Raw genomic sequence first — 26,707 nt, forward strand, 5'->3', positions numbered from 1 at the left:
GATGTAAAGACCAGGTGATTAATCAGTTAACAGTCATGAAAATTACAACAAAATGATAAAGGGCTTTTATCCAACATCATTCCAGCTTTTTCCAGCAACACTTGTTTGCACACTTATACACTTAGGCAGAATATCAACATGTGATAAATGTGCTTTTGCTGTAATCAAACAGTGAATTCACTTGTATGTTAGGAAGAATAAAATAGCGCCACATCAAAAATCCCATCTGCTTTTAACACTGAGCAATCCTTTACACAGTGACTCATGAAAACCTCTCTTCATGTTAAGTTTGCACGTGCATGTGCGTGGTTAATGTGGGTTGCCAACTGTATGTTGGCCCACAGCAGATTTTCCCTTCTAGTCAGCCTCCAGGTTACCAAGGAGGCTGTTTTGGAAAGCTGGCGCATGTTGAGAGGGGAGAGTCTTTCTCATAAACACTGCAGCTCACTTCAAAGACTCAGGAAAAGCCGTTCAATGAACGCTGTAGACGTGTGTGCATGCACATGTGTGTGAACATGGGTGTGGCATTGCTGAGCAGGGCTGGAGCTGCTATTTCAGTGCCTGGTCACTTTACAGCCAGCAGCAGAGGTTGAAAAACCAACACCATCACTATATTTATGTTTGACCCTTAAAAGGAAAGTAGATCCTACATTATATAAATACATTTGTAATGGAAACAAATCTAGAGGCTTGTCTTGTGTTTTTTTTTCTTACCAAAGTTTTTAAGAGAAACCTACATCAGATTCATAGCATGTTCTTAAGCGGCTGAATTGTTCTTTAACTGATGAGTGCCTTGTCCTTGTAAGCTGAACACTAGTGCATCTTTTTGTCCGTATTTGCATAGAGAAATGCCCCTTTTATTATCATGTGAAGGCATGAGGCTGCAGGGCTGTGTGCAAAAACAGAGATTGTGAAATCACGATGGAAGAAGTAGCAAGGCATCTTTAGTCTACATTTAAACCAGGGGTGTCAAACTCAGTCTTAAAGGGGGCCAGATTCTGAATTAAGGTCTAACTGAGGGCCTAACAGAGTCCACTTTTAACCACACTCTCAACCTATCGCCAGTAATGAATTATGGGGAAGAAAATTAGCACTGATGATAAATGATTTTGAGATTTAAAAAGTCAAAATGATAAGTTGAAGGGGACATGTTTTACCCCTTTAAGACAAGTTTATATTGGTCTCAGAGGTCCCCAAAGCATGCCTGTGAAGTTTGTTGTTGAAAAAACACCACAGTATTTGATTTTTGCATGTCTAAAACGCCCTCTGTTTCAGTCATGCTCAGAATGAATGGTTTCTGTGTCTGTAGCTTTAAATGCTACTGAGCTGTCTGACTCCGCCCCTGACTCTGCCCCTCTCGGAAAATGGATGTGGCTTAATGGATGTGGCTCTTCTGATCGTCCTCTTAGCTGGCAGCTGAATGGAGGATCAGGAGAGAAGGGATGAACTTTCTTCCAAGCGGGGAGGGCGAACCAAACCTGGGGGCAGACTCCCCACATGACATTATGAGGGGAATATCTGAGAATGGTTTGTTTCAGCACACATTTTCTGACCCCCTCCTCCGGGGGGGTTCTTGTACTTGAGGAGAGTGTGGACAGGCCAGGGGCACATTTGTTAGAAAAGCCTGAAAAAGTGATTCTTGCATAATATATCCCCTTTAAAAGGCTCAAAATCTGAGATAAAAGTCAAACTTATTAGTTCCAAAGGTCAAAACATGAAATTAGATGTTAAAATAATGCTTTTAAAAGGTGAATATATAACAAAGAAAGTCACAACTATGTTTTTAAGACAAAAAATATGACTTAAAATTTAAAATGGTGCACCTAAAAGCTCCATATATGAGATAAGATGTGAAAATAATACTTTAACAAAGTCAAAATATGAGTTAAAAAGTGAAAATAACACATTAACAAAGTCATATTATCAGAAAAAAGTCAAAATTATAAATTAAAATGGTCAAAATATCAGACAAAATTTCCAAATAATGAATGGAAAATGTTAAAATATGAAATAAAAGTCCAAATAATAGATTGAAGTCATAATTGTGCAATGCAAAATTGAAAATATGAAATGAAAACACAAATTAATTTCTTTTCCCACATTTCTTTTTAGCTGATTATTTTTACTCTTTAATTTTTTATTTTTTCGTTACATTTTTATGACTTAAGGATTTTTGATATCATCGAGGTTAAGTTTACATTTTTATACCGGAGGAAATCTGCAGGCCTCATATTTTAGGGCCAGTTAAGACTATGATATGATCCAGCGGGCTGGGTGTAACTGTACCATGGGCCGGATTTGGCCCCTGGGCCTTGAGTTTGACACCCCTGATTTAAACCATAAAAGCAATGAGACACTGGACACCAGGTGCAAGTCTTACTTTTCAAGTTGGTGTAGAGCTGCTTGAAGTGAAACTGATAAAGGCCAATTTAATCATACTGTATGTTTAGCTAACCTTGTAAAGCAGCTGGATTTGCCGGTTTGTCATCAGCTGAAAAATACAGTATGTTCTGACTGACTTAACTGGCTGCCACAAGTGGAAATAAAGAGTAAGATTGAGTATAGATTGAAGCCTTCTGTTGAATCCAACTGTTCCTCTACCACAAATGTTTCAATGAAGCTCTCATATCCTTTTATTATTCATGTTACTTTGTCATACAGTAAAGATAAGACTGCATTTCCCAGGACCACCCAGCATGTTCAGTAGAAGGTTTTGAGACGACAGTGCTGTTAATGTTTCTGCATCCAGCAGAACACTGTCAGCACAGCCAGTTCCCATGCTGCACACAGCAGATAGAACTCTAACAATAATAGTATGGCTTTTTTTAATGATTTTCACATCACACTGAGGTTTCCTCTGTGGAGGGAGGGAACCACCTGCGCTTTGCCAGATGAGTTGACTCCTCTAGGGGAAGAATGGGACAGCATGGGGCTGTGTTTGGAATATTATCTTCCTCCTGCTGTTTTATGGATGGAGGAAGGGGATTGTTACCTTTCCCCACTGAGCTGCCCGGTTGTTGTGAGAAATATTGATCAATCATTGTGAGTGATGTTAAAAATAAAGGAAAGGATGGGGAAACCCTAGGTCAGCTGAAACTTGAGTTAACATGTGTCTGTAGGGGCTGAGTGAAGGAACAGAGTTGGAATAAATGACACCAGTTTATTATGTAATATAAAAGGTGATACACCAAGTGCACACATCAATCACGGACTATATGATCTCTCCAGCTGCTTCTCTCTCTTTCCATTTTTCCCTCCAGCCATCCTGAATGCATCCAAGGAGGTGGTCCGGAGCAAGAGGCTGACTCAGATCCTAGAGGTGGTGCTGGCCTTTGGCAACTTCATGAACAAGGGCCAGAGAGGAAACGCCTACGGCTTCAAAGTGTCCAGCCTCAACAAGATTGCTGACACTAAGTCCAGCATAGACAGGTGGGCCTTTAGCATCGTACTCTGAAGCTGTCAGGGAGATGGAGGAAAGAATGATGCTTCTTCTTCTCAGCTTCACAGTGTGAAATAAAAAGGCAAGGATTCACAGGTGTCATACACATGCTGCAGGAAGTCAGGTATAAAATTTGTTAATAACTCCAGTAACTGTCAAGGATTAAATTCAACATGTTTTTTAAATATTTCTGGGATAAACTCAGCTAAGACCAAAGTCTGCAACATGATGAGACTGCTTTGGAAAGTTGCAGTGACTGTCACAGCTGTCTGAACTGCGCTGTCGCAGCTCGAAGCAAACCATCTGATGCTGTTGCCTGGATTAGGTTTGTAAAGTTGCAGACAGGACGTCCAGCAGATAAATGTAAAATGGATTCGTTTTAATGGACTATGAATGCCAACATTTATTTACTTTTTCAAAGTAGAATAATTCATGATGTGAATGTTGGAAATTGTTTAACTTTTCTTTCTTTTCTTTGACATTTAATACGGAGTCATCAGCCCATCAGCACTCCTGTCTTCTCCGTCTAACTGTGCACATAAGCACAGCATTATATGAGCTAAAGCATGATAAATGCATAATACATGATGAATTCAAGGTTGTCAGGGCTAAGTCAGTGTCAATGAATTACTCTTAGCAGATATCTCCTTTATGACAAGACTGAGCTAGCAAATAATTTTGTGTTCATATGTCAATCAATCAATCTTTGTTTGTGTTGTTATTATTATTGTTATTGCCAATTCATAATAGAAGTTATCTCAAGTCGCCTTACAAAGAGGGCAGGTCTAGACCATACTTGCTATAGAGGCCTATTATAATAGACCAATGTTAGCCATTATTATCATAATAAAGATTATACCCTTTGTTGTTCAGATACAGTTGCTAGAAAAGTAGGGGCCATCATGGTTTGGGGTTGCTTTGCTGTCTCAGGGCCTGGACGGATTGCTGTCATTGACGGAAAAATGAATTCCCAATTTTATCAAGGCATTTTACAGGAAAACTTTAGACCATCTGTTCACCAACTGAAGCTCAACAGAGGATGGGTGATGCAACAAGACAACGACTCAAAGCATAGAAGTAAATCAACAGCAGAATGGCTTCAACGGAAGAAAATACACCTTCTGGAGTGGCCCAGTCAGAGTCCTGACCTCAACTCGATTGAGATGCTGTGGCATGACCTCAAGAGAGCAATGCACACCAAACATCCGAATAATATTGCTGAACTGAAACAGTTTTGTAAAGAGGAATGGTCCAAAATTCCTCCTGACCGTTGTGCAGGTCTGATCTGTAACTACAGGAAACATTTGGTTGAGGTTATTGCTGCCAAAGGAGGGTCAACGAGTCATTAGCCTAGGGGTTCACATACTTTTTCCAGCCTGCACTGTGAATGTTTAAATGGTTTGATCAATAAAAAGACATGATGCAAATACCACCTCAAGTTAGAAAAACATGGGAACAGTCTGAATAAGTTGTAAACTTTGACTTGCCATGTGGGTAAATCGTGAGAAACCTTTCATTGTTATACAAATTGCCGACAACTTAAATGTGATCTTTTGCATGGTGTTACATAAAAAAATTGATTCAACAGCCCAAACTTTTACTAACTGAAGTCTGTGGGATGATCCTGTCTTTATCTGGAAAAAGGAACACAATACTCATGCACGCTAAAGACAAGAAAGACTTAAAAATTGTGGGTTTATACCAGAAGGAATTAGTTAATCCTACAAATAAGGATTTCAGTCAGATTTGAAGCCAGATTTTGCAAGCTGTTTGGCGAAGCCTTGAGCTCTCTGAGCAAAACTGGTAAACTGATTTAGGGGGAAATAAGGGCAAAATACACTATATTGCCAAAAGTATTTGCTCACCTGCCTTGACTCCCATATGAACTTAAGTGACATTCCATTCTTAATCCATAGGGTTTAATATGATGTCAGTCCCTCCTTTGCAACTATAACAGCTTCAACTCTTCTGAAAAGGCTTTCCACAAGGTTTAAGAGTGTGTTTATGGGAATTTTTTGACCATTCTTCCAGAAGCGCATTTGTCACACACTGATGTTGGACAAGAAGGCCTGGCTCTCAGTCTTCATTCTAATTTATCCCAAAGGTGTTCTGTCGGGTTGAGGTCAGGACTCTGTGCAGGCCAGTCAAGTTCATCCACACCAAACTCTCTCATCCATGTCTTTATGGACCTTGCTTTGTGCACTGGTGCACAGTCATGTTGGAACAGGAAGGGGCCATCCCCAAACTGTTCCCACAAAGTTGGGAGCATGGAATTGTCCAAAATCTCTTGGTATACTGAAGCATTCAGTGTTCCTTTCACTGGGACTAAGGGGCCAAGCCCAGCTCCTGCAAGACAAGCCCACACCGTAATCCCCCCTCCACCAAACTTTACACTTGGCACAATGCAGTCAGACAAATACCGTTCTCCTGGCAACCGCCAAACCCAGACTCATCTATCAGATTGTCAGATGGAGAAGTGCAATTGGTCACTCCAGAGAACGCGTCTCCACTGCTCTAGAGTTCCAGTAGCGGCGTGCTTTACACCACTGCATCGGACACTTTGCATTGCACTTGGTGATGTATGGCTTGGATGCCGCTGCTCGGCCATGGAAACCCATTCCATGAAGCTCTCTATACACTGTTCTTGAGCTAATCTGAAGGCCACATGAAGTTTGGAGGTCTGTAGCAATTGACTGCAGAAAGTTGGTAGCCTCTGCACACTATGTGCCTCAGCATTCTCTGACCCTGCTCCATCATTTTACATGCCTTAACGCTTCATGGCTGAGTTGCTGTTGTTCCCAATCGCTTCCACTTTGTTATAATACCACTGACAGTTGACTGTGGAATATTTAGGAGTGAGGAAATTTCACAACTGGACTTGTTGAACAGGTGGAATCCTATTATAGTACCACAATAGAATTCACTGAGCTCCTGAGAGCGACCCATTCTTTCACAAATGTTTGTAGAAACAGTCTGCATGGCTACATGTTTGATTTTATACACCTGTGGCATTGGAAGTGATTGGAACACCTGATTTCAATTATTTGGATGGGTGAGTGAATACTTTTGGCAATGAAGTGTATGTGGAAGTATACTCTAATATGACTGCACTGTTTCTCCACATCCACTACAGATGCAAAATGTCAGAGTTCAGTGGTATGCTGTTAGCTAAGGTGATGCAGAATGAAGTTAAATCATGTTTAAGCATTCAAAGCATGATGGGAACTGTAATTCCCTAAACCAAAATAAACAAAATGAAAATACAACTGAAAAATACATCCAGAACACTTTAGGAAATAGCATAACAGTTCTACAGCTAACCTTTTTTAAGTTCTCATTCAGTATGTATTATTCCTGGTAGATGTCCTGACTTGCTTGAACCTGCCCATAGAGAAAGTTAAAATTGAGCAGAACCTCCCGGGATTGAAAGGATTAAAAAGGATTCAAATACAGCCTTTAATAAGCAGCCATGTAAGACGTTATGTTTCCTGGATTACTTTTGGTTTCAAACTTTGTCTGTACTTGTGATTCAACAGGAACATAACCATGTTGCACTACCTTATCATGATCTTCGAGAAGAACTACCAAGACACACTGAACATCCAGCAGGACCTCAGCAGTGTCCCAGAGGCTGCAAAAGTCAAGTGAGTGTAAAACCTTTCACTGTGGGGTAATAAGGTATTTTCACCATGTTATGTATGTTTGGTTATCATAGCAGCAAGATGCCAGCTGTGAATGTTCAACCCTTTACAACTCTATGTGTAGAGTCATGTCGATCAGAAACTTTTAAAACAGTGATGGGAATAAACTTGAAGTATTTGAGTATTGACAAGACAAAGTAATTGGCTTTCACATTAGCCAAATATGGACATTTGTCTAAGAGTTTGAGTCTTTATGTTGATGCTGTAGTATTGAAAATCTCTGCTTTTTTGCATTTCTTTCCACCTGCTTTATTGTATGTATGTTTTTCTCTTACATATACTTGTATGAGGACTATGGATAGTTCATTTATGAAGGAAGGGCTGTTAAAGTTGGATTTAGTAAAGCTCATTCCCATTTGACTTAAAATGTCATTTAATCGTAACTATATATCTTTTTCCCTTCTTCACACATCAGTTTGGCAGAGCTGGAAAAAGAGGTGCACAGTATCAAGAGTGGCCTGAAGGCTCTGGAGGCGGTGAGTTTTGTGTTTGTTGTCATGTTTCCTCCTGTTGGTTCTTCTGCTGTCTGTTATTAAGTTTGTAAGCAGAGCGGAGAGCGACAGTGGGGTGAGGTGTTTAATGCTGCTGTTCCATTCTTGTTCCATGTAACATGGAACAGAAAATGTTGTTGCATTTTATGCCACACACAGAAACACTGGATTCATTTCTTTGAATAACTAAAGCACAGTGAGCATTTGTAAACGATCTCCTTCTCTGTTTAACCCCTTAAGCTCTATTTACATTGGTAGTTTGGTGTACTTTGTGGTAATTTATCTGAATGTTATTGTGTCATATAGCTGACTAAACTAAGATGGTCATAACTGCAGAGAAAATAATTTATGTTTGTTATGAGTTTAAAAAAAGTTTCATTTTTGTGACAAAATTAACCCCACGAACTGGCAAAACAAGATTGACGACCATTTTAAAGGTAGAAACAAACTAAAAATTCTTCATCTACTTTTTTCCTGGAGCTCTACTTGATTATAGGTGGAACTTCAGTGGAAGTAGGGAAAAAATGCTTCTGCCAGTGGCTAGTTTGTTTGTAAGTTTTTTTTTTTCCATGTCTTTATAAAAATGAAGAAACCAAGATTGAGAAATTTTTATGAGCTGGAGTTTTTTTTATATGGCCTTGTTTCCTATGCCCAGGCCCGCCCCTGCCTACACACAAACTATGCCTACCGCGCAGGGCCTCATCACCTGGGGGGGCCTCACTGTAAGCGTTTATTCCTCTCTATCTCTCTGGACTTCAAGCAACGTGGATTCTGTGCCTCTCCACTCTTTAAGGTCCGGAGTCTGGAGGAAGAGTGGAGAGGCACAGAATCCACATTTCTTGAAGTCCCGTGTGAAGTTTCCACAGTCAGTGATGATTTGGGCTGCCATGGCATCTGCTGGTGTTGGTCCACTGTGTTTTCTGAAGTCCACAGTCAACCCAGCCATCTACCAGGACATTTTGGAGCACTTCATGATTCCTTCTGCTGACAAGCTTTATGGAGATGCTGATTTCATTTTCCAGCAGGACTTGGCACCTGCCCACATGGCCAAAGGTACCAAAATCTGGTTCAGTGACCATGGTGTTACTGTGCTTGATTGGCCAGCAAACTGGCCTGACCTGAACCCCATAGAGAATCTATGGGGTATTGTCAAGAGGAAGATAAGAGACACCAGACCCAACAATACAGATGGTCAATGGGCCGCTATCAAAGCAATCTGGGCTTCCATTACACCTGAGCAGTGCCACAGGCTGATTGCCTTCATGCCATGCCGCATTGATGCAGTAATTCATGCAAAAGGAGGCCCAACCGAGTATTGAAGGCATAGAAATGAACATACTTCAAAGAAGCCTGACATTTCTGTTTAAAATATCCTTTTTTAATTGATCTTATGGAATATTCTGAATTTTTGAGACACTGAATTTTGGGTTTTCTTATCTGTAAGCCATAATCATCAACATTTCTAGAAATAAAGGCTTGAAATATTTCACTCTATGTGTAACAAGTCTATACAATATATGGGTTTCACATTCAGAACAGAGTGACAAAAAATATTGAACTTTTTCATGATATTCTAATTTTTTGAGATGTACCTGTACAAAGTTGAACAAACATTAACTTTACCTGGCTGTCATACTTTAGTAAATTAACCCTCAAGATATCTTTTTTTGGAGATCGGTGCCATCTGTGATCAATTAAGTGTGCGCAGTATCTGCTCACTCTCCCTTGCTCTCTCCTTCTCACTCCTTTTTGCAGCACTGAAACTCTCATCGTGTCTGTCAACCTTTATTCTGCAACCTCTCTTGTCAAACATTAACTTCTACCATCATTTAGTTTGTGAATTTATGGTAAAACTTCATAAAGTTCCCATGCAGGTTCTGGGCAGGAATTTACTAACGTCATTGAACCTCCTTGTGCAGATCAGCTGTTTTAAATCAGATTGTGGGTATAAATAAATAAAGACGACATATATTTTATGGTCATTTAATAATAGAAAGGCTACTGATGATAACACTGGAAAAAAACAGTGAGGAAGAGAAAGAAGCAAAATGGATGAGCGGCTGTGTGTGGGTGAAGGGGTGCAGGGTTGTGTTTGAGGGGGGGTGAGGGGGCAAGATCCTTTGGTTTAGGCTAGTTTAATTTTGAGGAGAAGAGCCCAATAAAACAGATATATAATAAAGTGGGATTAATGTTATGATGAAAATGATTAACCCACAGTGATTATCTTAAAAAAGGGCAGATGGAAACTAACATTATTTCTGTTATTGCAACAAGGAATGTGATCATTCAAGCAATGATCATTCTTGTGACTTTTTTCAGATGTTAAAGTTCAATGGAAAAAGAAATAAAAGCATAATTGTATTTTTTTCAACTCAGAGGTAGATGTGTGTTTAAATGATGTTCCATGATTTTAAACTGTAAGGTTTAAGAATAAGTGTGTGTTTTAATCAAATCATACAAAGTGAGTATGATTTAGTTAACCTCCCTGACTATTTTCTAACTCATCATGAATGCATCCTTTTCGTAGTACAGCATGATGCATCTCATTTCTGATGAAAACACAATCTGAACTACTGATTTCATCCAGTTAACATGTCTGTAGCATATTTAACATTTGCTACTGGTGCTGAAAATAGAACTAAATCTTCCTGTTTTGGTGTCCTTTAGAGCACTACTGAATCCACTTTGAGCCAATGACGCTGCAAGATCATGCAGACACTTTCTCCAGCAGCAATATCATTGCTGCCCTCTTGTGTTTGATGTCAACCATGTCTTTTTTTGCCCACAGGTGGTCTGTTCTCGTGGGGTAAAGGTGAACTGATATCTTTTAGTTTATAAAGGGCACAAGACAACCAGAACTTTTTTTTACTTTAAAATCTCATGTTTTACATCTGCTTCCCCCTGTAGGAGCTGCACTACCAACAGAGCAGGACGAGGGAACGAGGGGACAAGTTTGTGGCTGTGATCGGAGACTTCATCACTGTGGCTGGCTTCAGCTTCTCTGAACTTGAGGATCAGCTGAGTGAAGCCAAGGACAAGGTAACTAACTATACGACCGCTCAGTAATACAGGAAATGGAGCATTTAAAAGGAGACAGGGACATATTAAAGGTTCATATATCCATGTGGGTGGCTTAGATGTATTCTTTGTGAGTCATCGTCACTGCCAAACCCTCATGTCTGAAGAGGAAAGTTAAATGTTTAAAGGAGAAACCATGTAACCCCAATGTAATGACTTTAGCAGTGTAGGGGAAACCCAGTGCTCAGAGATTCCCCTGCCTTTGTGTTTGTCTCTCTGAGTTAGTCTTTTAAATCCAAGCTCTCCTTCTCAGAACATGAGGACTTAAAGGTTTCTTGAACCCGGCTGGCTCCTGCTCTGATGTATGGTAGGAAGCATGTAAGCTGAAGATATCAGAGGGACTGTAGGAATCCCAGAGGAGTACAGTGTTGAAAAGATGAAGGTGAGGTTTTTGCAGGCCCACAGTGCTCTGTTGGACTTTGAGCATAGTGATTCTGAGACACTGAAAGCTTTTAACTGATTAAAACTTAAGCACAGATGTTACTTTTATACTAAAGAGTTAACATTTTGATTCCAAAACCATAACTAGTCTTAATTATTTTAAGACCCACAGATATAGCTAGTAGAATACAACATCCAAACTAAATGAAATATTGCTGCAGAAATGACATTTTCACATGACTAACTGGTGAAAAGCACAATTTTCTTAATAGTGTTAGTTGCAGTGCTACCTCTAAATTCTAATTTTTTCAAAAGAGGCTGTTAACATTAATGTGTTAACACATTAATGCTTGTGATTAATCTTGAAACCTGCTTAATAGATAGATAGATAGATAGAAAGATAGCCTTTATTGTCACTGACACAGTACAGTACAAGTACAGGTACAGTATTTCAACGAAATTGCGTTTGATGAGTGAGCATCGGGCCGCTGCAAACTTAGTGCGCCGCCACTTCTCTCTTCTTCGCTAAAAAGGAGAACAAGAGGAAGGAGGAGGGAAAAAAAGCAACTCCCAGACTAGGCTCCTGTAGGTAGGGGGCACAGTGTGGAATTTGGAAAAATCACCTTAGCACATCAGCAACATAATGGCAATTTTCCTTTTAAAAAGCTGGTTTATGTTAGTTAAGATAAAACCAAAATTGTGGGTACTTGCTGCAGTGATGAACTGTCTTAACACCGAAGCACAACGTGTCTTAAGTTCCACCTTCAGGCAAAGCACATCTTTGCTAATGTTAGCAAAGACGCTAACAACAACACAGGATCAAGCCATGGTCATACCACTCTGTTCAGCTGCTTCAGGATAGTTTTCTTCTTCAGCTGCACAGATAAATGCTGAGAAGTGCTCCAAAACTTTGAGCCAGTCCTGTTTGTTAACAATATTAATCCAGTATAGAAATCCATGTTGGAATTGGCAAGTCAACTGGCGAACTTTACCAGCTGGAGACAGAAAATATGATGCATTCAGGTAACCTCAGTAAATTAGATGACTGTATTCTATATTTTTTGATGTGTTCAAATGTCACATAAAAATGGGAAAATGTTGTTTTTGACGAGAAACTTCAATAAATACAGTGTGAAGATGTGTTTATATTTGAGGGATATACAATAGATGTGAAAAACTATAGAAAGTATTGATAGTGGTATCAATAAGAACTCAGATCAGTACTTTAATGTGCTGTACATGGAATTAAAAGAATAAAAATAAAACTCTTGACAATAACAACTTTTAAAAACCTAAAAAATATATACTTAAACTATAAAAAAAATGCTGATTAATCATGATTAATCATTCACATAATGACTGCCATGCAACACCTGCAATCCGACTAACCCATACATGTCCTCAAAAATTAAAGCAACTCTGTCGCAAGATGCAGTAAAGACACGTGTGGTAGAGGAGAGGAGAGGTGGAGGGGATGTTACAGTCAACACAGCGGCGGAGACAATAACAGACAAGCTGTATAGCTTAAATGTCATTTTAAAATTGGATGTTTGAACCTTTGAAATGAATGAAAATAAGCTCAGTTCAGTTTAGTTCAGTCAGTGGCAATGTCAAATATTATCTGATGAGGATATTTTGACATAATAACAACAAGCTAAACTTAAAGACATTTGTGAGGTCTAGAGATGCTAATCTTTCGACATCTCACGTTTCCATTTATTATTTAAACCGATTCCTGTTTCACAACACATTCCTTATTTGTTTCATTTTATAGAGGCAATTATTACTGCATCTACTTCAGTCTGCTGTGCAAAAAAGGACCTGTAAATTATAATATGACATTGAAAAGCTAAATTAAAATGAATTCAGATGACCATGCTCTACATATTTTTCTTAAGATAATGAGTAAATTTTTATTTAAGTTCTTTTTGGAATATCAAAGCTGTTTTTTTCCAAGATAATGACACAATTCTTTGATTAATCAAAATTTCCATGCTTTTACAGGGAAATGGATTAAAAATAAAATGTATGCATGCCTTTCTGTAACCTTGTGTTTTTATAAACTTTTATTTTCACCTGTCTGTTTCTTCAATCACGTTTTGCTCCATCCAAGGCAACTGCTGTGTTATCATGACAACTTTAGTGAGGTTGAACATTTTTCTAAATTTGGGTTGTGATTACTCAGAAGGAGGTGGTGATGGATCTTGAACCACTGTTCAATATAATGCAGCTTAACATACATGTGTAGCTTTATGATCAGCTAGTTACAAAATTAAACACACAGAGGAAACCCTAACCTTGCCAAGCAGATTTCCTGTCTGTCATCAGGCAAATCCATATTGCAAATGTCCAATCTGATTGTGCCAAGTCTGAAACAGACCAGACCAACATGTGTCATTTGAGAATGAGGCAGCAGCTGCAGGCAGGGTTTAGTTGTACTACAAGCTGTTAGCAATGGCTGCAACCAGTGTAGCAATTTAGCTCAGATGTAGCTATAGAATAGAGCAGGGTCATCAAACTCATAGGCCTGGGGGCCAAATCCAGCCAGTCATACAGTTACCGGCCTGCATGATCATATATATTTACTCTAACTGGCCTGCCAGTATGAGGTCTGCAGATTTATTCCAGTATTAAAATGTGAACTTAACATTGATGAGATAAAATATCTGTGTTTATTCATAAAAAAGGGATAAAGGAAAGGGTAAAAATAATTAGATAAAAAGTTAGGCATGTGGGAAAAGAAATTAATGTGTGTTTTCGTTTCATATTTTTAATTTTTCATCTCACAATTACGTCTTAAAGCTCTGATTTTGGCTTTTTGTTACATATTTTGACCTTTACGATTCACAATTTCAAATTCTAAGTCATATTTTGAACTTTTAACTAATTTTGTTGAATTTTATCTCATGTTTTGACCTTTTTTAACTCCTAACTGTGACTTTAAGACTCAAAATTCAAAATTGAATCCTATATTTTAACCTTTTAAACTAATTTCGAATTTAATCTGATGTTATAACTTTTAAACTATTTTTCTTTTAATTTAATCTCATATTTTGACCTTTAAACTTATCTTTCTTTAATCTAATCTGATATTTTGACCTTTTCCACTCATGATTCTGACTTCTATCTCTATTTTGACCTTTAGAATTCATGGTTTTAAATTTTTATCACAATATTTTGACTTTCAACCCTAACCCTAACCCTAAAGTCATGAATTTGAATTTTAGCTCATATTTTAACCTTTAAAATCCATGATTTTGACTTTCCATCTCAGATATTTGCCTTTTAAAAACCTTATTTTTTAATTTAATGTTTTGACCTTTTGAACTAGAAGTTTGACTTTTTTAGCTCAGATTTTAAGCCTTTAGACTTATCATTTTAACTTTTTTGATATCCCAAACTAATCTATCATCAGTACTAAGTTCTTTATTTTTCCATAGTTAATTACTTGTGTAAATGAGGTTGAGTGTTAAGTGTTGACCCTGTTAGTCCCAGACCTAAATTCAGAATCCAGCCCCTGCTGTGATTGAGTTTAACACCCCTGGTATAGAGGCACTTTTACCAGAGCTTGACTACATTTCAAGAGTAGAGAACCACACAGAAAGCTTCTGTTGGTGGAGACGATGCTTTTGCTTTTCTCCTTACTGGCCTCAGCATGAGTGTAAAACACCAACAAGCTCCACTGTTCATAAACTATGACGGCGCCTTCCTGTCAGACTGAGGTTACTACCTGAGCTGTGCATGCCTACAACCTCATTTGTCTCGTCGCTGTGATTGGCCCGTAACAGATGTGACAGACAAAAGGTTAGGTCTGAATGGTTTAATGGATCATGTTGCTCTGTGAGCAAGAAAGGAAGAAGAGACGATTTAAGATTCATTCTGAGCCTTCACTCTGCTGTATTATTTGTTCAAGGAGGATTTCAGTAAAAAACTGGAGGGAAAAATGGTTCGGTTTGGACGTCAGGGGAAAAGATTGAGGGGGGGAAGGCACCGATTTCAGCTGTGAAACAAAAGAGCCTGTGTTCTCCAGCCCAGACTTTAAACACACTCTTTTCCTTGCTCTGCCCTGTGTATATACATGTGTGTGTATATGTGTGTGTGGATTGTAAGCATAGAGTTTGACACATTAACTCAGAGCTAGTCAAGGCTCTCTGATGTTGCCCTGTGCCCTAGTTGAATAAAAATATGGAAGTGTGGGTGTGCTCTGGATGTAGGCTGAAAAGGATGACTAAACAGAGCAAGTGCTCCAATGAGGCTCATAAAGCTCCATGACAACAAATGTGTCTGTGTGCTGAAGGGTGAAGTACACACTCAGACGCTACTACATACATTAGAAAGGATTACAGTTGTCCAAGGTCATGTGGGTTACTGGGACAGAGGTTTCCAGAGGAGATCAGGGATTTTTCTCTCTTAGATGGGTTGGGTTTATCTTTGAAAATAAAAATCATCCTACCCTAATGTACATGTCCACATGCAATTCAGTCTAAATCAAACACCAAACAACTCAGCTGCAATCGGAAAGTTGAAAAAACACAAACAGAAGTCTGCTGCAGTTAGTAGAATATATGAAGGGTGCGGCAAAGTCCTGCTTAAACAAAAGAGCCTACAAGTGAAAAAGAAAGCTCTTTAAATATTTCAAGATAGGATATATATTGATATCCCACTTTTCAAAGATCTTTTTTACGTAAAATCAGCTACATTGCTGTGAAAAAGTAATTTGCCCCTTCCTGATGTTATATATTTTTTCAAATATTTGTCACAATTAATTTTTTCAGATCATCAAACAGATTTTAAGATTAGACAAACATAACCAGAGAAAATACAAAATGCCATTTTAAATGATAATTTCATTTATAATGGTAAAAAAGCACCCAAACCTTCCTGGCCCTTTGTAGAACAGTGATTGCCCACTAAATCTTCCCTTGGCAGCAACAGCTGTGAGCAAGCTTAGAATTTGCATTAACTGGCAACAAATCTTTCACATCGCTGTTAAAGAATTTTGGCCCATTCATCTTTACAGAATTGATTTAATTAGGGCTGGGTAATTAATCACAAATTAGATTAAATCACATTATGGCCTGCTGCAACTTACAAATTTCTTTAACTTGAAATGTGTCAAAATAACAGTTAAAGAAATCATTTTTTGCAGAGATTTATGCACATTATGCAAACATTCAAGTGTCATTTTTTATATAATGGTTTAAAAAAAATCCAACTTTTAAGATAATATATTCCTTTATTAGTCCCACAAGGGGAAATTCCAATTTACAGCAGCAAAAAGTATCTTAGACAAAGCAGGCCATTGGCGACAATAACACAATAGAAATAGAAGACGAGTGTGCACAAGAGCATTAATAAATACAAAAATATGGAATATAAAAATGTCAACTTACAAGTTATAAATAGTATTTACAAACTGTTATGTACAGGTTGGATATATTACAGATTGGTTATGGTGGAGATATTTATATTTACACCTATATACACATAAATACATACACAAATAAAAATTTCTCAAGCACCACCTGTTCACCACAGCCTACAGTCTTCATTAAACCAGCCCTTACAATCATCCTATCCCTTACATAGTTTGTCCATGTCTTATGTGTTCTTGAAAAGCATCCTTGGGTTTCTTGAAAGGCGCTTTGTAAATTCAAGGTATATATATATATATATATATATATATATATATATATATATATATATATATATATAGACAGTGCTTACAAAGTGCTGACAAAGTGCTGACAAATTTATTAGACCACCTGTCTCAGAGACCATCCAGCATCATGAAGTGCTTTAATGCGGACTTTTTTATTTTCAGTGAGCTCTCGACGTTTTACCATTTTGAATAGGAATGAGGAATTTCAGACTGAATTCACCTTTTTATACCCAAATTTGAGCCGGCTCACTGGGCTTCTCTGAGAAGTCAGAAATTAATCAAGCATAACATTCAACCACTCAAACTAATTTTTCTGTTCAGGAATGCAAGTAAATAACTATAATTTGACATATTAATCAAGAAATATTAATGTGCTTTTCTATTTTTTCAGGGTTTTTTTTAAATCAGTAAATTTGAAAATTCATGGATAACAATAATAATTATATTTCAGCATTAAAAATATCATTTAGGTTAAAGAGCTTCTACATATTGGTGTATTAACCATTGCAGAAACATAAAAAATGATTTTGGTTTTACCAATTTTTACCAGTGCTGTTAATTTAGGGCAGCTGTGGCATAAACCTTACTTTGGGTGGTGGTCTAATAAATTTGTTAAGCACTGTACAGTGCTTATATATATACATATATATATATATATATATATATATATATATATATATATATATTTATTTATTTATATTAGATTTCTCACTGAAGGGGAGAGAGGCCAGGTGAGATCAGAGAGGGGGAGGAGTTCAGGTAGAGTGGGCCTCTGCTCAGCTTAAATCTGCAGCACCTGTGTGAGTGAGAGTGTGCGTGTGTGAGATCCTGGAGTCTGCTGCTGTGGGAGAGACAATGGATCAGTTGTACATTTCTGATTTGCTTCATTAAAAACAAGAAAACTTCAGAGCTCTGAAACCTGCTGTCTGGTGCTATCATTCTTAAAGGCTTCGCCTCCGCCAGTCTTCATCCTAAAGCAAGGTTCATTACCATCAAAAACCTTTAGTTTTCTTAAGCCATTCAGAGGTTGACTTGCTGGTGTGTTTTGGATCATTGTCCTGCTGCATTACATGAGTGGGCTTGAACTTGAAGTCATGAACTGATGGCATTTGACATTTTCCTTCAGCATTTTCTAGCAGAGAGCAGAATTTATGTTTGTCCACAAGGTTTTTTGCTCTCCATGCCTCAGCTTGGTCAAAGCTATGAGAATAGCTCATTTTTATTTCCACAGCAAAGATTCAAATTGTTGGAAAACTGTACTCTGTTATGTGCAGTAGTGGTTCTACACTGCTGGGTCAGGACTTAAACAGACGTGTTTCCATGTATTTTACTCTATTCTGTTTTGATAGGCAACAAGTGTTTGTTTACTTTAGATTTGACTTATTTACCATGTTATCCTGAACAGGAATATTTTGAAGAAAGATGTTTTTTCCATAATACTGTCTTCATTCTTTTTTAAATCTAAAATAAAGTGAAATAACATGTTTGTATGTGAAGGTTCTCCCAAAGTTCTTTCCAATCGTTATGGAGATTAAAGATTTTTGTAAATGTGGGTCACAATTTCACATGAAGGAGGAGGGGTTTGTTCCTATGGCTGGACCAGCTGAGAACCACTGATGTACCGAACAAGACAGAACAGCAAAGAGATGCTTTTTCCACCAAAATCAACACTGACTAAAAGTTCATCAGATGAGCTTTAAAGCAAAAGTACAGAGAGTTTTTGTATGAACAACCAGATACAAATGGAGTAACTAGTGACAATCTTCACACAGATATAACAGGAGGGAGTCTTGTCCTAATAATGAGCCACTCACAGAGCAGGGTTTGTTTGAGAAGAATACAGTAAAGCGGTGCAGTTTCATGTTATCAGTTCCTGTGTGTGGTAGTGAGTGTGTTTACTCATTTAATTCAGACCCAGAGGGGACAAGGAGGAAACAGATTTGACCAGACACATAATTACAGGAGGGAGAGGGATGATGGTGGTTGCTGCGGTGACCAGCCCATAATGACAGAATGATTGTGTGTCCTCAGAAAAGCAAAACCAATCCCATCACTGCACAAGATGCTGAAACTGTTTTCTCTGTGCTACAAGCTAGGATGATGACGATACTGCAAATCAAGTTCAGCTTAGATTGAGTGTCTTTCAGGTGTCTGAGTGTTCTCACTTTGACAAAAGATATAAACAGTTAAAACAAGACTGGTTAAATAACCTGATAAAGTTGATCTTCAATTAAACTTGATAAGAAAAAGTGGTCCTTGTTATTGTTTGCCAAGATTGTTCAACCAAAGACTGTCCTGAAATTTCTTTGAAGGCTGACTTGATCTTAAGATCATACTGGGTTATAATTGTCAATGATTTAAACTGAACTAAACGTCCTATTTCACATGCACCATGCTCATTTTAATCAAGTTTATTAATCCCTATAGGGACCATTGGTTTGGCATTGCTGTACGTCAGAATAAAACACAGCCACCAATAGATCAAATAAATTACATACAGAGAAAAGTAGCAGCTAAGCTCAAACTTTAAACCACTGAGGTACCCCTCAGACTCGTTGTGGTGTCATTCCCCTAACCTGTCGCACCAGTAGACTGTCTCACATATCCATGGCATGAGATGTATTTCAAATCCATGGAGGCAACATCCCATAGACAGTGTTTTAGGGGCAGAACCTTTAGAATAAACTCAGACTGTGATTGGATGCAATGTTAATTTCGTTGACTAAAACTATGACTAAATATGTTGATCAACAGCCTTTTTTCCTTGACAAAAACTAGACTAAGACTCACAAAAATAGATCTGTGATGACTAAAACTGACAAAAAACTAAGTTTAGTTTTTGACTAGACGACTTCAAACTAGACTAAAATGTAATGTAGTTTTTGTCGGACATTCAAAATCCATGATATTTCTCCACTGTGGGTAAATCTGTAAAACTATGAGGCTGTATCTCTTCTGCCTCTCAGCTGTAGAAAGCAGGGACCCCAGGTTTAGCAGGGTGCAGAGAACACACTACCATGATTTGGTACCAGATTTAGACAAGAGAATAAATGCTTGAACTACAAGTAAAGACTAAAATGAGAGGACTTTTACGGATTAAAACTAGACTGAAATGTTTTTGAATTTTCGTTGACTTAAACTAGACTAAAACTAAAGGATAGAAATGACTAAAATGTGACAAAAACTAAAACACATTTCATCTAAAGACTAAAACTAAAATGAAATATAGCTGTCAAAATTAACATTGATTGGATGATGGTTCTGTCTGTCTCATTCATCATTGGCCAATCTGGGCAACAGAACTATTATTATAACCACGGGTGTGCACTGCCAGGCAGCAATTATTGTTGTTCACAACCAGTGGAGCCAGTTGGTAATTTAAGCTCTGGCTAAAGCCAGTCAGTCGAATGAAAAGATCTTTAACAACACTAAAAAAGCTCTCAGTGCAGTTCTTTGCTCTTCTTTAATAAAGAAATGTTTTCCAGGTCTAAATAAAAACTGCCACTCTAGCTACATCCAATTGTTGACAGGCTTTCAGTTTAATCAAGTGTTTCAGCTTGAAGCTTTCCAAAATGGATTTGCCTAATGGCAGACATGGAATCTGGTCCTTTTTTCTTATATCAGGGGTATCCCTGTGTCAGGGATATACTTAAACATGATCACATGAGAGACACATTTTGATCAGGGGACTTTGCTCACTGAGGGCCACATACAGAACTAGAAAAGCACTCGGAGAGCACAGACCTCTGCCATTACCCTTATCTCCCAATGGTAAAGAATCCTTAAAAAAACTCCTGGATCCAGACAGTGATCCGGATCACTCCCCAAATCTAATCAGTTCTTCCTTATGCCATTTGAGACATTTCCTGAAAATTTCATCAAGATCCGTCTTTTGAGTTATGTTGCTAACAAACTAACTAACAAACTAACTAACAAACCCTGCCAATCACATAACCTCCTTAGCAGAGGTAAAAATATCAGGATGACAGGGCCACTTTGATAAAACTCAGCTTCAGTGTATCAAAGTAAAACCAACTGCTAAAATATTGAAAAAGAACTAGAATTAATACTGGTAATTGTGAGGGCTGATGAATAACTGAGTAAAAGAGTAAGTACATAAACAAGTTAATAAGCAATATTGATAAAGGGTGTGATCCCTGATGAGAAATATAATGGTATAAGGATCGGTCTGTCTCTCTGTCTTCATTGCAGAGAGGATGAATTATTTAGATAAAGCATGAATCTGCTACAGGTAAAACATAATGGCATCCTGATATGATGAAGTTCTGTTATTTTTCTGCAGTTTTTCTGCAAAGCACTGCAGCATGAAGCTGTATGTGTGCAGGAATGTAGAGTAGGTTTGGCTGCAGGCATCATGCTGGCACAGAGCACATGACAGCTTGGACTGAACAGGGCGGACATACGGTGTTCAAATCAGTCTTCTGCTTGTGTATGTGTGTGTGTGTGTGTGGGTGGGTGTGTGTGTGGGGTGTGTGTTTGCTAGTGTGTGATGGCAGTCTTTGTAATGACACAACATTAAGCAGCATTTGAGCAAAAAACATTTAAGAAGAGGGAGGATAGGCAGGTGTGTGTTGCTTTAAATACAAGCAAAATTTGTAATATAAAGACTGTTGCTGAGGATTTAAACTATCCCATTAAGACAAGCTTTGATCTTTGTATTAACTTTTCTGCTTTTTCATTGTTTACTGAGAAACTCTAATAATGATATACATTGTCGTCTCTGTGCAGTTTACCAAATCTCTGAAGCACTTTGGGGAGGACGAAGGGAGGATGCAGCCGGATGAATTCTTCGGGATCTTTGACACATTCTTGCAGTCGTTCAGTGAAGCACGGCAGGACCTGGAGAACATGCAGCGACGTAAAGATGAGGAGGAGAGGAGGGCACGGATGGAGGCCATGGTGAGAGACATATTTTGATCATGTTTAAGGCAAATTATCTGGTTTTGTACAAGAAGGAACATTAAGGTACATTAAAGCCTCACTTTCACACAGGAAACCAGTTTTCCCATTCCTGATCCAAATCTTCTATGATATTATTTCTTATTTCACCAGAGCCAAGATTTAATTTATTATGGCCAAGATTTTCTGATGCCTCAACAAAGCTTGATCCATTTTACAAGCAAAACTTGTCCAGCCCACATATTTGCCAAATTAAACCCAGCTAGGAAAGAGATGAAAAACTTTCTAACATTCGTAATTTAAAAATTCAGTCACATGTAGATTTCAGTGTTGTCACATGTTTACAGCAATCATATTTCAACATATCTAGAGTGTTAATACACAAATTTTGGATTTGACATTGCAGGGTCTTTAAAACCATTTTGCTTCTTCTTAATCCCATTTAACCACTTTTTTTCTGCCCATTTCTTTTACCTTAAGACATGTATGTCACTTTTAATCACCTTTAAACCATTCCACCATTTTTTATGTATAATGTAGCTCATTCATTTTTTTTATGCCCGTTTTTGTCAGTTTAACCCGTTTTTGCCTGTTTAAACCAATGTTTACCACTTTTTAATCCCATTTCACCACTGTTTAAGCCACTTTTGAGATCGTTTTTGCAACTTAAACCCATTTTAGATACTTTTTCCCTATTTTTTACCACTCTCATCTAGCTTTTGGTACTTTCAACCCTTTTCTGCAACTTCTAAAATCCTTTTTCACCACATTTTCTGCCAATTTTTATGGAACCCATTTTAATTCTGTTCTTAGAAAATGTATTTACTTTTTTAGAAGGCTATATACTACGGCACAACTGAAAAAAATGTTACTTTAATAACAGTGGTTGCAATTCAGGTAAAAAATATATGGATATCACAGCTTACCTTTACAATGGACCATGATTTTGCTGACTTCATGGGCCCCTAGTTTTGGCTGGGCCCTAGAAAACTCTCCCCTTTATCCTCCCCTTATGAGCAGTCTTGTCTGTTTTCTTGAATGTTCATGGCTGTTCAACCACCTTCCTAGGGGTCCCCGGTCTCTGGTACCTTAATTTTGGGGGTCACAGGCTGAAAAGGTTGAGAACCACTGCATTACAATATCCTAGGATATGAGTCGATAGGTTTTGATATTGAAAACTTTATTGTCTCTATGTGAAAGTTCATATGAACATCTAAATAATAAATCTAACAGTATTTGAAAAAAATCTGTGGCAGGCTATTGTTTTAATTGCTGTGTACACCTTTGCCAATTGACTATGGCAATTTTGAGGCAAATAAGATTTTTTTAAAGACACCTTTTTGGACATTTTTTCCAGAAATACTACCTTTTATTTATAAAGCTAATCTGAAAGCCCATTATCAGAGCACATCATTTGGTTTGGCACAGTAGGGCACCATCTCTGTGTTTTCAGGGAATCCTTTTCACCATGACTCCCCTAATTCTTGTCTTCTTATTCCAGCTCAAGGAGCAGAGGGAGCGGGAACGTCGGGCCAAGAAGAGTGGGGCCTCAGAAGAGGTCGGTGGGGAGTTTGACGACCTGGTGTCAGCGTTACGTTCTGGTGAGGTCTTCGACAAAGATCTGAACAAATTCAAGCGTAACCGCAAGCGCTCCGTCAACCAGCTGGTGGAGGGCGGGGGCCGCGAACGTGCCGTCACCAAGGTGAACTACTAGGTCAGGAAAAGGAAGGAAAAAACAAACACTAGACACCTAAATTCTATCAAGGTGTACACCTCTGGTCCAGGTCCTGGAATGGAGGCCAGTGTCAAGAAGAGGATGTAAATAACGGCTGGACTGGACATGTGGCAACATGTAGGGGCAGCCACGCCACTTTGAAGGATGCAACACTCTCCTCTGATTGGTCTTGTAAAGATGTTTGTCTTGGGTGTTGTTTGATCTCATGAGCTGGATGAAGGACGGTTGGGATTGGTTGATCGATGGATGGACAGACAGACCACTGTGACACATTATCCCCTATCTTTTGACCATATCCTTTTAACACTGTGTTCAAACTTCCAGCTCTCCATCTTTCTCACTGCTCCTTACAGCTTACACCCTCTGTGTTTCATTAACTTCCTTGGTGCTGGAGCAGCCCATTTTTATGTATCTGGCTCTGAAACTCATAGGACATTCAAATCCACCAGTCAGGTTGTAAATAGCCACCAAGCCTAGAGAAAGGATTGGAAAAATAAACAGTATTACTGGTTAAACAAAACAAAAAGAAGGTAATAAACTAAGGGAGCTCTGTCATCATGGTTGTTCCTAGAAAGAGATGCTCTAAGCCTCAGAATAGGTGGATACTCATGAACGTTCTTTCCCAAAATGCTTTGTAAGCTCCTAAAGGAGTAAGGAAGGACACACAAGAGTGCTTCAAAACAGACGGTGCATCCCAACTGCCTCCTCATGTACACAGCATTCACAAGAAGGGAGATTATTTCAGAGGCCACAAAACAAAATAATACGACCTCATGGCTTGTTCACTTGTCGACATGAAGACTGTGCCACCAGGGTATAGCCTCACCCACACTCTTCCAACGGTTTCAGCGTTGCTCTGGCATGAACAAGTGCCAAAGCAAAAAGAGAAACTCAAATGTTAATGTATTAAAAAAAACATACTGCAGTTAGGCGTTGATATATATTTATATTCAGATGCAGACAAGCTAATTGCAAAGATTTAGAGGGTTTTTTTATGTTTTCATGGCATTTGGGGGTTTTGTACACACAATGCATTATTTGTTGGTGTTGCAAGTTCACATTGCTGTTGAAGTGAATTTCTATACAATTTGCGCTTTATGTAAAATAGATAATTGCTTGACCTTTTCACACCAATATGTGTTGTTTGCACTGTAGCTTTTCTGACAAATCTCTATGGTTTCCACAGGCCGGTCTCCTGGACAAAGTCCTCTCTGTGCTAAAAATATCTTTATGTGTAAAAGAAAATGAAGGAATGCCACTTATGAATTAAAACTTAAAGGAGTTTTCTGCAGTTAGTTTGTATCTGAATGTGTTTTCTGATCCATCTGCTGCAAGCACAGTAAAGAAAACGATGCTGCGTAACAGTTCTTCTGGAGCTTTTAATAACTTCCATCAGTAGTATCTTTAGGATATTTCCACTGGTGCTTAAACGTGTACAAATGTACAGCTGTCAGTTTACTTTAGGAATCAAACCAGGGATATATTACAGAAAATTACTGTGTGTTTGTATTTCAGTTTATCGTAGCCCAAACCAGGTAGTGAGTCTCACAGCAGAGCACTTGAAGGCGAGCCCATTTTAATCATGGCTTGATGGAATTTTTTTGGGATCTCTAAAAGGTTGACAGAAAATAGCCTCAGGCCTTGTCCTGAGGGCAGAGTATTTTTGAAAATGTTTTTTTTTTCTGTGCGTTTAGGCCTTTTGTATACATGCAAACAGCCTTTTAGGCAGGCCAAACTCCACAGACTTAAGGACAGTTTCAAATGAGATTTCACCCTCTAATCCTCTGAGTGTACTCAACAGATTTGGCCAGACAGTGAGACCACACACCTCCGGTCTGTGGTGAAAATTTTGTTTCTTAGGGTGACCTTTAAATGAAGCAAGAGGCCAATTAGAATATAATTAATATGCTACATTTAAAATATGTCTGGCAGAATGAAGGCAACATGTTTGAAATATCCTGGTATTTGAATTTGTATTTAACCTTTTTCATCCAGTCATAAAAGTTAAAGGACCACATGAAAGAAAACAAATAAGAGTTCAAGAATTGAGGTATAAAGTTTCAAGGATAAAGTGCTCATTTTACAAGAAAAAAGTTGTGTCCAAGTGCAGTTATATTTAAATAATTAATGTTAATAGAATAATAATTTTAAATATAAAGGAAATTTAGGACAATTTATCAAGAATAAAGTTTTAAGATAATAAATTTTAATACCTAGAGCAGGGGTATCCAGACTGTGTCCATTGGGGGCCACATACAGAAATTTATAAGGATGGTGGGGCCACTTTTATACATCTCACCTTGATATTAAAGTTAGTAAAAACCTACTGAATGTTGATTAAGATATGCTTAGAGATTTGGTATGCTTAAATGGCAAGTTGATGGCTGACAAGGCAAATGGTCAATCATTTTAAGGATTTTGTGGAGGCCAATCAGATTTCAGGGGGCCCAAGTCAGCTCTGACCACCACTGGCTCCAACCCTGGAATGTCATTGGTGCTGCTATTTGCTGTTGTAAATCCATTAGGGTGTTATAAATGAAGATATATTATTATTCAGTTGCAAACATTTTTACTATTTATTGTGTCGTCTCAATTTAGTCAGCTATAAATCCTTTTCAAAATGGTTGTTTACAGTATTAGCATGGTGGCACTGCCTAGTTTTGTGAAGCACAAGCTTCATGCTCTATTAAGGCCATATTTAACTTTATTTAAAGCATTTTTGGGGGGCTGATCAAAAATAGGCTGCAAGCCACATCTGGCCCCGGGCCATAGTTTGGACACCCCTGACTTAGAGAATAAAGTAATGATATTACAAGAATGAATTTGTAAGAGCTGAAGATTAATGAGAAAAAGAGCTGTACCTAAAGGAGTCAAGATGACTGTCATGCAGTGTTAATTTCTTCAACTAAAACTATTCGTTGACAGCCTTTTTTTTCCATGACAAAAACTAGACTAAAACTAACAAAAATAGATCTGTGATGACTAAAACTGAGAAAAAATTAGTTAGGCTTTTGTCAAGATGACTAAAACTAGACTAAAATGTTATGGAGTTTTCGTCAGACATTCAAAATCTGTGATATTTCTCTACTGGTGGTAAATCTGCCAAAAACAATGCATCTGTAGCTATTTTGCCTCTCAGCTGCAGAAAGCAGGGACCCCAGGCTTGGCAGAATGCAGAGAACACACTACCATGATTTGGTACCTGATTTAGGCAAGAGAATAAATGCTTGGACTGAAAGTAAAGACTAAAATGTGAGGACTTTTAGACTAAAAAGGGTAAAAACAACTAAAACTACAAGA

At 38.1% G+C, this 26,707-nt stretch overlaps 1 protein-coding gene across 3 annotated transcripts in view; it reads left to right on the plus strand.

The window, feature by feature from the left end:
• The window catches only part of daam2 (dishevelled associated activator of morphogenesis 2), a 236,507-nt gene extending 210,094 nt beyond the window's left edge, over positions 1-26,413 (plus strand). For all 3 annotated transcript variants that reach the window (XM_041812437.1, XM_041812436.1, XM_041812438.1), the window contains 6 exons: positions 3,261-3,429; positions 6,976-7,083; positions 7,556-7,616; positions 10,539-10,670; positions 21,502-21,672; positions 23,174-26,413. In XM_041812437.1, coding sequence (XP_041668371.1) covers positions 3,261-3,429; positions 6,976-7,083; positions 7,556-7,616; positions 10,539-10,670; positions 21,502-21,672; positions 23,174-23,386 — 854 coding nt within the window. In that variant the 3' untranslated portion in view covers positions 23,387-26,413. The remainder of the gene's footprint in view (positions 1-3,260; positions 3,430-6,975; positions 7,084-7,555; positions 7,617-10,538; positions 10,671-21,501; positions 21,673-23,173) is intronic.
• Positions 26,414-26,707: the final 294 nt, after the last annotated feature.

The sequence above is a fragment of the Cheilinus undulatus genome, linkage group 18, assembly GCF_018320785.1.
Source record: "Cheilinus undulatus linkage group 18, ASM1832078v1, whole genome shotgun sequence".
In the NCBI taxonomy this organism is placed as follows: domain Eukaryota; kingdom Metazoa; phylum Chordata; class Actinopteri; order Labriformes; family Labridae; genus Cheilinus; species Cheilinus undulatus.